The sequence below is a fragment of the Nannospalax galili genome, unplaced genomic scaffold, assembly GCF_000622305.1.
Source record: "Nannospalax galili isolate Female #2095 unplaced genomic scaffold, S.galili_v1.0 scaffold285, whole genome shotgun sequence".
Lineage (NCBI taxonomy): Eukaryota > Metazoa > Chordata > Mammalia > Rodentia > Spalacidae > Nannospalax > Nannospalax galili.
The window spans coordinates 2,961,921-2,975,108 of NW_008355157.1; the positions used below are offsets into that span (position 1 = coordinate 2,961,921).

Genomic DNA, 13,188 nt, shown 5'->3' on the forward strand with positions numbered 1-13,188 from the left:
GAAAGAGATGCATCTTAGCTCTGGAAATTGTTATTGAATATGTCAATGCTGTTGTAATGAAATGCTTCTTCTAATTATATGGTTATTAACTAAATAATTTTTTAAAAAAAGAGTTCTAAGAGGCAAAGAACTATAAAGTTTGAGAGTGTGAATATCAAAAACAGTAAAATAGAGATAAAATGTTGAAATCCATGTTAATGACCCACATTGTATCACTTTGAATAGTAATGTTGACTGAAATGAGTTGGAAAATGTAGTTCTCTGAAATTCCAAACAGAAATAGTAAAGGTAATGATTGCTCCAAATGGAACCCTGTATTCTGTTAGCTATCAAAAGTGAATAAAGTTCAATGGAAAGTATTATAATATTGATATAAAAACAAACATTTAATACTAATTTTTAGGATATATAAAATTTATATTACCTTAATAAAATTGCCTACCTTCCAAAAAATACTGCCTACCTTCCAAAAGCTTTAATGCATAAATCATATATAATTTTCAGTGATTACACATGATGAATCATGATCATGATAACATAAATGAATTTCATCTGCAATCTATCTTATTTAGATCTGAAGGCTTACCAGGAGAGGGCTAGCAGGGTATATGCACGAGCACCTTCACTCTCAAATGTATCCTATGTTTTAGTGTTACAAATGGCCACATGCTTCCAAATTTTTATACTTCAGTTTTATTAAGTACAAATTCAAACTGATCAGTTTTGGGGAAAAAAAAAAAATTCTTGTTTAAAAAAATAATCCAAGCTCCCTGTACATGAAAGGCTGTGTTGACGCAGTAGAGAAGGTTATTGGAGGTTGAGGTACCGAGATGATATAAGAATCTTATTTTCATATTATACATTAAAAACTCCACTAATCTGAACATGTTGCAAGATATAAAGTCAATAAGAAATATATTCTTTTTTTAATGCCATAAAAAAACCCAAAAACCAAAAAAAATAAAGCCTCAAATTTTTAAAATGGCAAATGACAACTGTATTCCAAGGGTAAAATGAAGTATCTTAAGATAATTTTACTTACTGTCAGTTCCTTCATGGTAATGTTCAAATACTGGCAAGGTGACACCTGTTTAATGAAGACAATGAAGATGCACAAATGAATTTACAAACTTCAGCTTAATATTCTGGAACTCCTCTGCTTCAGGCTCCCTAGAGCTGGCATGTGCCATGCCACCCAGATGAAGGAGTACTCCTCCTACTACTCAGTCTCTGTTTCCTACACTTCTTTTCATCAAACACTAAGTGAGATTAAGTCTGGAATTGTAAATGGTTTCAATTAATGTACCTTGTCAAGCATTCATTTCTACTTAAATTAAGGACTGAGCAATAGCTCAGTGGTTTAAGAGTGCTTACTGTTCTTCCAGATGAGTTTAGTTAAGTTTCTGTGGGTGGCTCATAGCCACTTGTAACTTCTTTTCCAGGGGATTCAAAGCCCTCTTCTGGTCTCCACAGGCACCCGTACACAGATTCCATTCACTCACATAGATACACGTATTTACAATAAATAAAAATAATTTTTGAAGAATCTTTTAAAATGAAAAGTTAAACTATTCTAAGTACCAGGTACCTGGTTGTTCATGTTCTTAACATGCCATCAAGTTGTTCTAAGAGAAATCTAGGTATCAAGATATTCTCATATGGGGAGAGATAACTCAGTTGTTAAGAGTATGTACTGCTCTTGCAGAGGACCTGTGTCTGGTCCTCAGCACCCACATTGGGCAACACACAACCACCTGTAACTCCAGCTCCAAGGGATCCAGCAATCTCTTCTAAACTCCAAGGACCCTTGTCCTATCCCCTCTTATACACATAATTTATTTTTTTAAAGATATGGACATATAAGTGGTTAACAACAAAATGTCACCTTTTATCCTCCAAGAGGTCTCAAGGGTTGATTCTTACCTGCTACATTATCTTTCTTTGCTCGAATCTTCACTTGGGCTTTATTTACATTTTGGATAACTGTGGTGCTGCAGAGAAACAAATAAACAAACAAAAAACCCTTTTATTCAGTTGTCTTTTAAAAAGTAAGCCACTGGATGAAACCAATCAGCCCTTGAAATGAAACGAATCATGTTTATTCCAAAAAAGAAAAATCACTCCTGCCAGAAGAGGGCCTTACAAAGAGCACTGTCAGTAATACGCAACAGCTAAACACTAGCCATAACAACCAACCAAGAATGGTTGTAAAGCATGTGGACTAACTGCTTTTAGTCAATGCACAGATGTGAACTTGGGTTTATTCTGTTAATGTAAATTTGAAGAAAACTTTCCTTCCCGGTTTGCTGTTCAACTGTTAAACTGGTGCTCACAATCCTCTGTCCTAACTTCTTTCTCTGGGTTCACCCAACTCTCCATTTGTTATTAAAAAACAGTAACTGGGGGCTGGAGAGAGTGCTCAGTGGTTAAGAGCACTGGCTAGTCTTACAGAGGACCCACGTTCAGTTCCCAGCATCCACATGACAGCTAACAATCCTCATCCAGGGATTCTGATGCCGCCTCTAGCCTCCATGGGCATTGTATGCAATCACCTGCATACATGCAGGCAAAACACAGACATAAAATATAAATGTTAAAAACTGCTAAAATAATTTTCTTCCATAACTACCATAAAACATTACTAACTCTCCCTCTGATGAAGTATAAAAGCAATTTAGTATAGTATCCTATCAGCAAAAGTAAAGCCTACCACTTCAACTGGCCCCTTGACCCTTGAACTGTAAGGCCTTCCCCAGCAGGAAAACCTCCCACAAAAAGGAGGCCTTATGACATTTGACAAGAAAATTAAAAATCAAAAGCTCTGAAAACAACTTCCATCACTGTCCCTAAATAGCATATAACTTCAGGGGAACGAATCATGAGGGAATAAATTGACATAATCCATTTGCATACCATTGTGTATGCTTTGAAAAGTTATAATGACATGATAAAAGCCATAAAGCTCCCGATTTTTGAAAAATGTATTCCATTCTCAAAAATTCATCCTAAAGAAATATTTCAATAGAAATAAAATATGCATGAAAATGTTCAGTTTGTACTTAGTATTCCAAAAAAAATCTAAGATTCAACCCAAATATCCAGCATTAGAAGAGGCCAATAAATTATAGTATATAAAAATAATTTAGACCTGTGATACAAGCAAAATGGTGTAATATTTCAATCTGCAACTAGAAAAGATATACTTGGAAGGTAAATGCAGTAGTATTAATAGGCTAAGAGTGTTCCTATTACTATATCATTTGTCTTTAATGTTTCTACTTTTTTCATTTTTAAAAAATTTTTATTATGTGTGTATGATACACACATGTCCATGCAGGTCCAGTAGAGTCCAGAAGAAGGCATCAGCTCCTCCTGGAGTTGGTATTACAGGCAGTTGTAAGCCACCCAACTGAGGTACTAGGAACTGAATTCAGATCCTCTTCCAGAGCAGCAAACACTTTTTTGTTGTTGTTTTTTGTTTTTTGTCAAGAGCAGCAAACACTCTTAACTGACAAACTGCCTTGCCCATTTATATATTTTAAAATTAAAATTTTGTGTGAAGTTACGACTTGAAAACACCTTGCATTGTTAAATGCGTAGTTGGTCATCTTACCTGAAGTCCCCTGCTGTGAACTTGGCCTCTGCCAGGGAAAAGGCAGCTTCTCTCATCACTTCACCCATCAGCATTTTAGTCTGGAAAAGATGACCCAACAGCAGGGTCAACCAAATTTTTATAAAGAAAAATCACATCATAATTAAATTCCTTTAATAACCATCACTATTTTACACTAAAAAATATCAGCTATAAACATTTATTAAATCTAAAAATATATATATATATCAGCATCAAAAACTGATTTGATAATAAATAAAGCTCAAATTCTGAACAGTTTTGGTCATGGTCACTTAACAATATTATAAAACCATGAGCTTTAGAATTAAGACATTTAAATAAATTCATAGGGCTGGAAAGATGGCTCAGCAGTTAAGAGCACTAGCTGCTCTTACAGAAGACCCAAATTCAATTCCTAGCACCCACATGATAGCTAACAACCCTAACTCCAGTTCCACAAGATCCCACGCCCTCTCCTGGCCTCCTCGGGCATTGCATGACATGGATGCACTTACATGCAGGCGATGTACTCATACACATAAAATAATAAATTCACAGACAAATAGAAAACTGAATCTATTGAAGCACTTACCATATTCTTGGATAAGTGAGTGCTGATTTGCTCAAATCTTTTAAATTCGTTCACAAAAATCCTATTGGCATACTGATTTTAAAGTATACCTGGAAAATTTAAGACTTAGGACTATCCAGTAATTTTTTGAAAGAGGAGAGAAACTGGGTCTCATGGGTATAGAATTGGCTTGACAAGTCTTAAAAAAAGCTGCTAAAATAAGGAAATATGCTAAAATAAGGAAATACACCTGGTATGGGACAGATAAGAAACTGAACAGAGAATTCACAAACAAACCCAGGTCTATATTAGAAATTTAATATAATAAAGAGACCATTTCAAGTGATCATCTATTTACAAAGTGATAAACAACTCCTACCAATAAGAACAACCCCGCTCCCCAAAAGGGGCTGATACTAACAGAAAGAGGTTTTTTCTTTTTTTTTTTTTTTTAAATGTGTTTTGTGTATGTGCAAGAGGACATCGGGTATCCTGCTCTATCACTCCACCTTGCTCCTTTGAGACAGTCTCTCACTGAAACTGGAGCTAGACTGACAGCCAGTAAACTCCTCAAATCCTCTACCTTCCCTCCAGGCCCCAACCCAATAGCCCTGGGGTTCTAGGTACACACAACCACACCCAGCTTTTTCCTTGAATGCTGGGGATTTGAACTCAGGTCTTCACACTTACACAGCAAGCCGTCTTACCCACTAAACCATCTCCTCTTGCCCCAGAAAGATTTCTTAAAAAAAAAAAAAACAATGAGCTGAGCATGGTAGCACAGACCTGTAACCCGGCACTTAGGACATAGAAGTAGGAAGATGGTTCAAGGTCATCCACCACCACACAGCAGTTCAAGACTAGGCAGGAGTTCATAGGATTTGTCTCAAGAAAACCAAAACAAAGTTAAAACAAAACGAAACAAACTAAGCCAGGTATGGCAGTGGGGCTGGAGAGATGGCTCAGCAGTTAAGAACACTAGTTGTTCTTGCAGAATACCTGGGTTCGAATCCCAGCACCTACATGGGAGCTAACAACTGTCTGTAATTCCAGTCCCAGGGGATCCGATACCCTCTTCTGACTTCTGCAGGCACTGCACGACACGGGTGCACTTACCTACAAGCAGACAATACACACAGACACATAAAATTAAAAAACAAAACAAAACAAAAAACTAAGCCAGGTATGGCAGTATGCACTTGTAGTCCCAAATACTAGGACAAGTAAGACCATAATTGCTTGAGCCCATGAATTCATGGCCAAATTGAGCAAATTAGCAAGACTCTCTTGAAATTTTTAAAAAAGAAAAAAAAAATGGTATAAAGCAACAAAATAAAAGAGAATGTTTTCCTAACCCTTTTAGGCCTTTATAAGCTTTATATAACTCAGAAGCTGTATAAAGAAAGAGTCATCCAGGAATAGTAGCTCACACCTGTAATCCTAGCACTGGGGAGGTAAGACAAGAGGAATGAGTTCAAGGCCAGCCTGGACTACACAATAAGACCCATTCAAAAGGGAGGGAGGGAAGAAGAAGAGGGGAGATGGAAGGAGGGTCAGGGGAGATGGAGGGAGAGGGAGAGGGACAGGGAGAGAACTAAAGGCTGTATTTGACAAAAGTTAAGGCTCTTTTGTTTTTTAATTCAAGGCCAGGGGATGTACGTAAGTGGAAGAGAACTTGATGATTCCAACATATGTAAACCCCTGGGTCCAATTCCCAGAACTAGGGAAAAAAACTAAGAAAGCCAAAAGAAATCTCAATCTTCCTTTAAAGATAACAGAAAAAATACTTTCAGTGTTTTATACATTAATCAGAATATATAGTGAATTCTTTCAAAATGGAAAAAGAAATTCACCAAGAGTCAAATTACCAGTAAACACAAAAAAAAGCTGTTCAATTTCACAAATAAATATAGTACAAATAAAAGATACCAACTTTAGCACAATCAATTGGCAACAAATAAAAACATTAATATTCAGTTTATAAAAATTTTAAGAAAAGAAGTTATATATCATTTGATAAGAATATAAATTATATAAAAATTTGGAAGATAATTTAGAGTTATCTATCAAAAATGTCAATGGGGAGGAAGGGAGCCTAGAGAGATGGCTTAGCAGTTAAGAGCACTGGCTGCTCCTGCAGAGAACCCAGGGTTGGTTCCCAGAACCCACATAGTAGCTAGCAACTGCCCCTAACCCCAGTTCCAGGGCAGCTGACACCCTCTTCTGGCCTCCATGGGCATTGCACACATGTGGTGCACTTACACACATGCAGGCAAACCACCTATACACAAAATAAACTAGCTCAAGAAAATTTTTTTTAAATTTCAATGGGGCTAGGTGTGGTGGCACATGCCTTTAGTCCCAGCACTCAGGAGGTAGAGGCAGGCAGACTCTGTGAGTTGAAGGCCAGCCTGGTCTATATAGAAAGTTCCAGACCAGTCAGGACTACATAGTAAGACCCTGTCTCAAAAAGAAAAAAAGAACAAGAAAAATTTTGATCCAGTGGCACACATCTATCATCCCAGCACTTTTATGACAAGGTGGCAGACAGAGCCAGAAGAGCCACCTGGCCAGCCAAGAGTACACCGCTCAGCTGTAGGACAAGGAGACCTTGCCTTAACAAGAAGAACCAACTCTTGAAAGTTGTCCTCTGACCTCCACATGTGGCAGCATGTGTTTGCACTCAAAGATACACATAAGCTACAATAAACAAGGAAATATTTAGAAAGTGTTAAAAACTACTCTGGGAAATAAGAGACAAGACTGTTGTGGGCAAGAAGAGACACAGCAAAGAACCTTCATAATTTACACACTATTCTGTGTAAATCACCCACTATTTACCCAAAATAGCACTGACTTGAAACATAGTATGTTGCTGGCCTTATTTCAGGCACTGGAAAAGTAGGTGCTGAAAAGACAAAGTCCCTGCTCTCTGGAATTTGTATTCTCTAGTGGGAGTGAAATCATACAATAAGAAAATATCATGCAGTAGTATTACCATAAAAATAAGATGTGACAGAAGTAAAAATGGTGGTCATTCAGACTAGATGATCAGCAATGGCCTCTCTGAGGAGAGTAGAGTGACAAGCCAGTTAAAAAAGTTCTAGGGAGCCAGATATAAGTGGCTCATGCCTGCAATCCCAGTACTTTAGAAGCTGAGGTAGGACGATTATCACCAGTTTGAGGGCAGCCTGGACTACACAGTGAGGCCTTATCTCAATAAAGAAAAGGATTAAGGAAAGAACATCTTAGTCCTGGAGAGGGATATTAGGAAGAATGCTAATTCTGAGGCAAAAGAGGCAGGCACAGTGCAGACGAGATCAAGCGGCTTTGCAGGCATAATGACAGTTCAGATCTTATTACATGAACTCTCTGAAACATAAATCTTTGTAAAAAAAAATTTATGTATGAATATTTTGTCTGCATATATGTAAGTGCACCATACGTATGCAATGCCTACAGAGGCCAGAAGAAGGCATCAGACCCTGGAACTGGAGTTAAGGACAGCTGTTAGTCACCATGTGGGCGGTAAGAACAGAACCTAGGTTCTCTGTAAGAACAGTCAGTGCTAAGCCATCTCTCCAGCCCCTAAACTTAAATCTTTATGCGTACATGTGCTAGCATTTTTCTAGTATTTATTATAAAGGCATTTTCATTTTTCAAAGGAGAAAAAGTTGATTTAAATCACTTAAGGAAAAATTAGGGAGATGGGTACTTAACTTCAGGGATAAAGTGCATAATTTAGTATGCATGAAGACCTGTGTGCAATCACCAGAACCACCATGCCCAAAAAAAGAAAAGGAAAAAAGAAGAAAATGTAAAATACCAGAGGCCACACTTGATTTTCCACATATATATAGGAAGCAGACACACTGCTCTAAGCAAAGTTTATTCTACCTCTATTATCTTCTTTAAGATCTGTCGAAATCGAAGAGTTAAGGCATCAGATTTTTTCTTCAGGAGGTTTCGGCCAGTCTGGGCTCCTTTCAATCGGGCCTTCATGATGGTCTGCGCCCTACACAAACACAAGAACAAACACATTTATTGTGTCTGTTTAAAAGACACAAAAAATACCCCTATGACAGTTTCCCATGTTGTCTTACATAAAATAGGAAATTAACATGTTTACACAGATGCAAAGAATAGATCTACAAAGGAGTCACAGAAACTAGGAACAGGTGTTTTGTGGGGGGAATGAGGTTGAACTTATTTTTTTTACTCCTACATTCTGTGTACATTCTCTGTTTTATTCCACAATAATGTATTATATCTCTACTACCCGTGTGGCACTAATGTGTTTCACTGTCATAAATCAAGACCCTAATATCAGTTTTGTATTAATTTGTGAGTGAGTCTAGGAACAAATGGCAAATATAAGATTTCTAAAGAGTGACAAGCTAGCCTTGTAGTGAAGTTTCAATTTATTTCCCTTTTTCCCCACCAAAAGTCCCAGTACCAAAGTTAAATTAACAATAGAAGAAAGTGGCATTTCTGTTCTAATTGCCATACGTCAAATAAAACTTAATAATGAAGAAAAAGTAGCTGAGCCAGGGTGGTGGTGCACCCCTTTAATCTCAGCACTCAGGAGGCGGAGGCAGGGGGACCTCTGTGAGACTGAAGCAGCTGAGGCTGAGGGAGACACTGTCTCAAAAGAACAAAACAAAAAGTATTTGAAAATATAATCTCTGAACAAGATTGTACAACCTAGACATGACTGCAAACTAGTATGTTAGTGAACCCTTGTGGAAATTCTTTGATTACAGACACTAAAAGTTTTACCATAAGGCTAAGGAACAGGTAATTCTATAAATGGAAAAAAAAAAATTAGACTTAAAGATTAGGAAAATGTGACTCAAAAAGTCTAAATTTCTCAGTTACTCAATAAGAAACAGGACAGTAGGGATTTGAATTTCTGACTCCAGCAATTTGCCCAAGGCACAAACAAAGGCAGGTCCTAGGTCCACTATCCCCCCAACCACATACCACACTGCCTCGCCCCAAAGCCAAGCAGCAACACCTCAACAGCTCTCTCTTTGAAGGGCTATGAGCAATGGCTGACTTTGTACTGATCAGCCTCTCCAGGGTCTAATCCAATGAAGCTGGTTCAGTTTCCAGTCTAAGCAAGAGCTAGCCACACTAATGTGTACACCGAACATTTCACACTGTTGACACTAAATACCAGAATTAGGACTCAAAAAATTGGATAAGGAGCTGGGGAGATGGCTCAGTCAGTGGACAAGAGCACTTGCTTTGTGAGTATAAAGACTCAAGTTTGAATGCCTATTACCCAAGGAAAAAGCTGGGCATGTCTGCATGTGGGGGGTGGGGGGCAGAGTGACGGATCCTGAAAATTCCCTGGTCAACCAGCCCAGCTGAATCTGTTAAGTTTCCTGTTCAGTGAGAGGCTGTTTCCAGGAAATAAGGGATAGAGCAATAGAAGACACTAGACATAGTGTTCTTACCTCCACAGGTACATATGAACGTGCACACACACAGGGCATGCAGGCAGGCACATGTGTGCACACACACAAACCCCACAAACAAAAGTTGGATAAAATCTAGGTAAAACTGTAGCACTGCAGATGCAGATTCCAGCAAGCACAGAACATACAGATTAACTGATTTATACTTACCATGCTAAATTTAACTTCACCTTTGTGAAATGGGCAAACTTCAATTACTGAGTTCAATACCTTGAGAGGGATATGGGGTGGTGAATGCCTATAATCCTAGCACTTGGGGGAAGAGGGCAAAAGGACCAGGAGTTTAAGACCAGCCTAGGCTACATAATGAGTTTAAGGCTAGCCTGGGCTACATGGGGGCATCCCATCACAAAAAAAATTTTAATTAATAAGAAAAGAAAAAAGAGCGACCTACTCAAGCACTTACAAGAACTCCAAATCTTTATGCCTTAAAAAAAAAAAAAAAAAAAGAGTCAGGGTCTCATGTATCCCACCCAGGCTGGCCTTGAACTCCAAATTCTGCCTCTACTTCCTGAGTGCTAGGCTTATTAAACATGTGTCAGCATGCCCACTTTTATGTGGTGCTGAAGATTAAACCCAAGTCACTGTGCATGCTAGGTACTCACTCTACCAACTGAGCCATAAGTGGAGGCCTTTCTGTGCCTCTTTTGTTTCCACTTACATTCAATTTTCTCTGGTGATAAGTGTGTGAAAGCAACATTTCAAGGACAATAGCATAAAGTGGAACAAGGTGAAATTAAAGTCAGTACTGAGTTTTCTAGACCATGGCTTTTACAACCCTGTTACGTTTCAAAGCTGCTCAGCCCTACCAAAAAAGTTTGACCTTCAGCTAAGACAGTGACTTTGTTTCCAGCTGAATCAAAGACATCTGACTACATGACAAAGAACCTGCTGTTAAGCTTTGGAAAAACTGTACTTCCTGTGCCTAACTTTTCTCTCAACCATGAAGCTGGGTGCTCTCAAACAACAGACTTCACCTTTACAAACCTATCATTTTCGTTGTCTAAGCCAAAAGAAGCCCATTTTCATGTACTAGTATCAAACTAAAAGTTCCAAAGTAGAAATTAAAACACAGCACCGTTCTGAACACTAATTTAATACAAACATTAATTAAAACAGTGCAAACTGTTTTTTTCAGTAACTACTGACAGCAAGGTGGCAATTGTGCAGACATGACTGAAAATTTTACAGAGAATGAGGGAGTTGGGGCTCAAGCCCAGTCAGAGAAATGACAAATCAGAAAGGGTGGTGAGTTCATGTGTGGTGAGGTCAGGTGTGTCTGCTAACTGACAATTAAGCTAGGATTCTATTCTCTGAAAGAGACTGAGGGAGACCCCATTCTTCCAGATGATTACATTTTCAAGATGGGTATTCAGGTACTTGAGGCATTTATGAGTTCACAAGATATTCACAAGATATTGCAAAACCCTTCTGAGTTAAATGCTCTAAGGAAGCGAGCTCAGGGATCACTCTCAATCAGATGTGGAATAAAACGAATACTTAATTCTCCTGGCAGCTTTGAGCTATGATTTGGTTTTGCTTTTTTCCAGACAGGTATGTTATTTTTACTTTTTAGGTGCTGGGGATTAAACCCAGGCTCTTGGGAATGCTAAGCAAGAGCTCTGCCACTGAGCAACACACTCTGGTATTTTGATGGGGGTGAGGGGAGGGAGGGGTCATCCTAGGGATAATCTTATGTTTCTAGAAGCCATGTTGGAATTGGTGTCCCAGGGAAGAGGTCTGCATAGAGTCCTTATATGCTAAGAGTTCTGATCTTATCTGCCTCACAGGCATTTCTCCACACTAGCTAGTTTCCTATCTAGTCATTAAAAAAAAAATCAATGAAGACCAAAATATATACTGGGGTGGGGGGTAAACTTTTCATTAAGAGCTACCTACGTACACCCTGGCAGAGACAGAAATTCAGGCTTGGGGTTTGAATATAGCTGTTTTAAGTGTCCTCAGATTTTGTGAGAAAAAGAACAAGATGAGGAAAACTACACCATACCAGCACTACTCCCCAAAAGGACCACAATGAAAATATCTAATTATCAAGACTGAAAACTGATTTTCTCCTTCAATGACAAAACAAGGAGAGCACAAATAAGAGTGATTTTAAAACTCCCCAAGTTATAATTCATATTTAAGAAAACTTCAAAATTTCCTTTACAAAACTGAGCAAACACCATGATATGTCATTTCTCCTGACAAAGGTGTCAGGACAAGAGAAAGGTAGCCTGCCACTAGGCAAATCACAAGGTAACGGTTCAAAGAACTTTGTTTTGGTGGACCTTTTATGCATTAGCAAAATACCTAATACTGGAGAGGGCCCAAAGACTGACACAAGGCAAAGGAAGACATGTAGTAAACAAATATCCACATTACAAAGTCATGAGCCATTACTAGAGGTAGGAAAGAGTGGAGAGGAAAAGGGAGGGAGGGAAAACTGGTGGCGCCTGGCAGCACTTGGGGAGGCAGGGGGATTTCTGAGCTTGAGGCTAGCCTTACCTACATAGCGAGTACCTGGCCAGCTGGGGTTACAAGAGACCGTGTTTCTAAACAAAACAAGTAAAAGGAAAAAGTTCAGTTATAACGATGCGGGGGGAGAGGGGCTCAGAAACGCAGGGGTATCTTCTCACAGCATGTGACATCTGATGGGATTTTGGAAAACGAGTAAGGGAATCCAACACTGAATGAGGAATCTACACCACGGAGACTCATTCAACCTTCACTTCAGCTTAGTGACCATCACGTAACTTCCCATCTCAGAGCATTTATCAAACACCCTGGCTTCTACTTCTCACTAAACACGGAGTCCCGGGCGGCAGAGATGGCGACAGTTCAGTTAGGTAATGTAAACCCAGTGCGTGGCTCGACGAGGGTGTGTGCAAGGAATGACTGATGAATGAGCACAGCGCAGCGGGCCTCCAGCAAAGTATCAGCAGGCAAAAAAAGTCCCTTCTTTCCGGGCTGGGATCGGTTTCTCCAGGCGGGTTCACCCAGAAGGACCATGCAGCGGGGTATTAAAAGAAACCTCCCCCCCTGAGGGAGAGCTCAGGGGCGACGCAGAAAACAAGGCAGCTGGCTGGGGTCGGGGGCTGGACGGTGCGTCGGCCGACGCTCCAGAACCGAACGCCGCTCGTCCTCGTCTAGTACTTACATTCTGGAGGGGAAGATTTCGATCCGGTCTTTGCCCGACATTCTGACGAGGACTGCGGGGCTCGGTTCACCCGGGCAATCGAGGTTCCGGAAACGCCACCGCCGCGGCCTTCCCTACCGGAGTCAGCAGACTGTATCACTTGACGCCCCCCTTACGTTGCTGAGCTGCTACAGGGCTACCGGCCTCCACTTCCGCTTCCTGCTGCGACCCGGATCGGGCGGGCGGGGCGCGCTGGCGTGCTGAATGCCCGGATGTAGAGGCGCGCGCATCGCGGAAGTCCGCGGTTGGCCTCAGCGCCCCTCCCCCCCAGGGAACCTCGGCGGCTGCGCAAACCACTACACGCGCTGGCTGACCAGCGAGG

At 40.0% G+C, this 13,188-nt stretch overlaps 1 protein-coding gene across 1 annotated transcript in view; it reads right to left on the reverse strand.

Moving 5' to 3' along the window:
- Atp6v1d (ATPase H+ transporting V1 subunit D) overlaps positions 1-13,045 on the reverse strand; it is a 30,314-nt gene extending 17,269 nt beyond the window's left edge. Inside the window, exons 1-5 of the mRNA XM_008852146.3 lie at positions 12,828-13,045; positions 8,082-8,199; positions 3,614-3,693; positions 1,924-1,991; positions 1,043-1,087 (exon numbers count right to left, since the gene is read on the reverse strand). Coding sequence (XP_008850368.1) covers positions 1,043-1,087; positions 1,924-1,991; positions 3,614-3,693; positions 8,082-8,199; positions 12,828-12,868 — 352 coding nt within the window. The 5' untranslated portion in view covers positions 12,869-13,045. The remainder of the gene's footprint in view (positions 1-1,042; positions 1,088-1,923; positions 1,992-3,613; positions 3,694-8,081; positions 8,200-12,827) is intronic.
- Between the last annotated feature and the right edge of the window lie 143 nt (positions 13,046-13,188).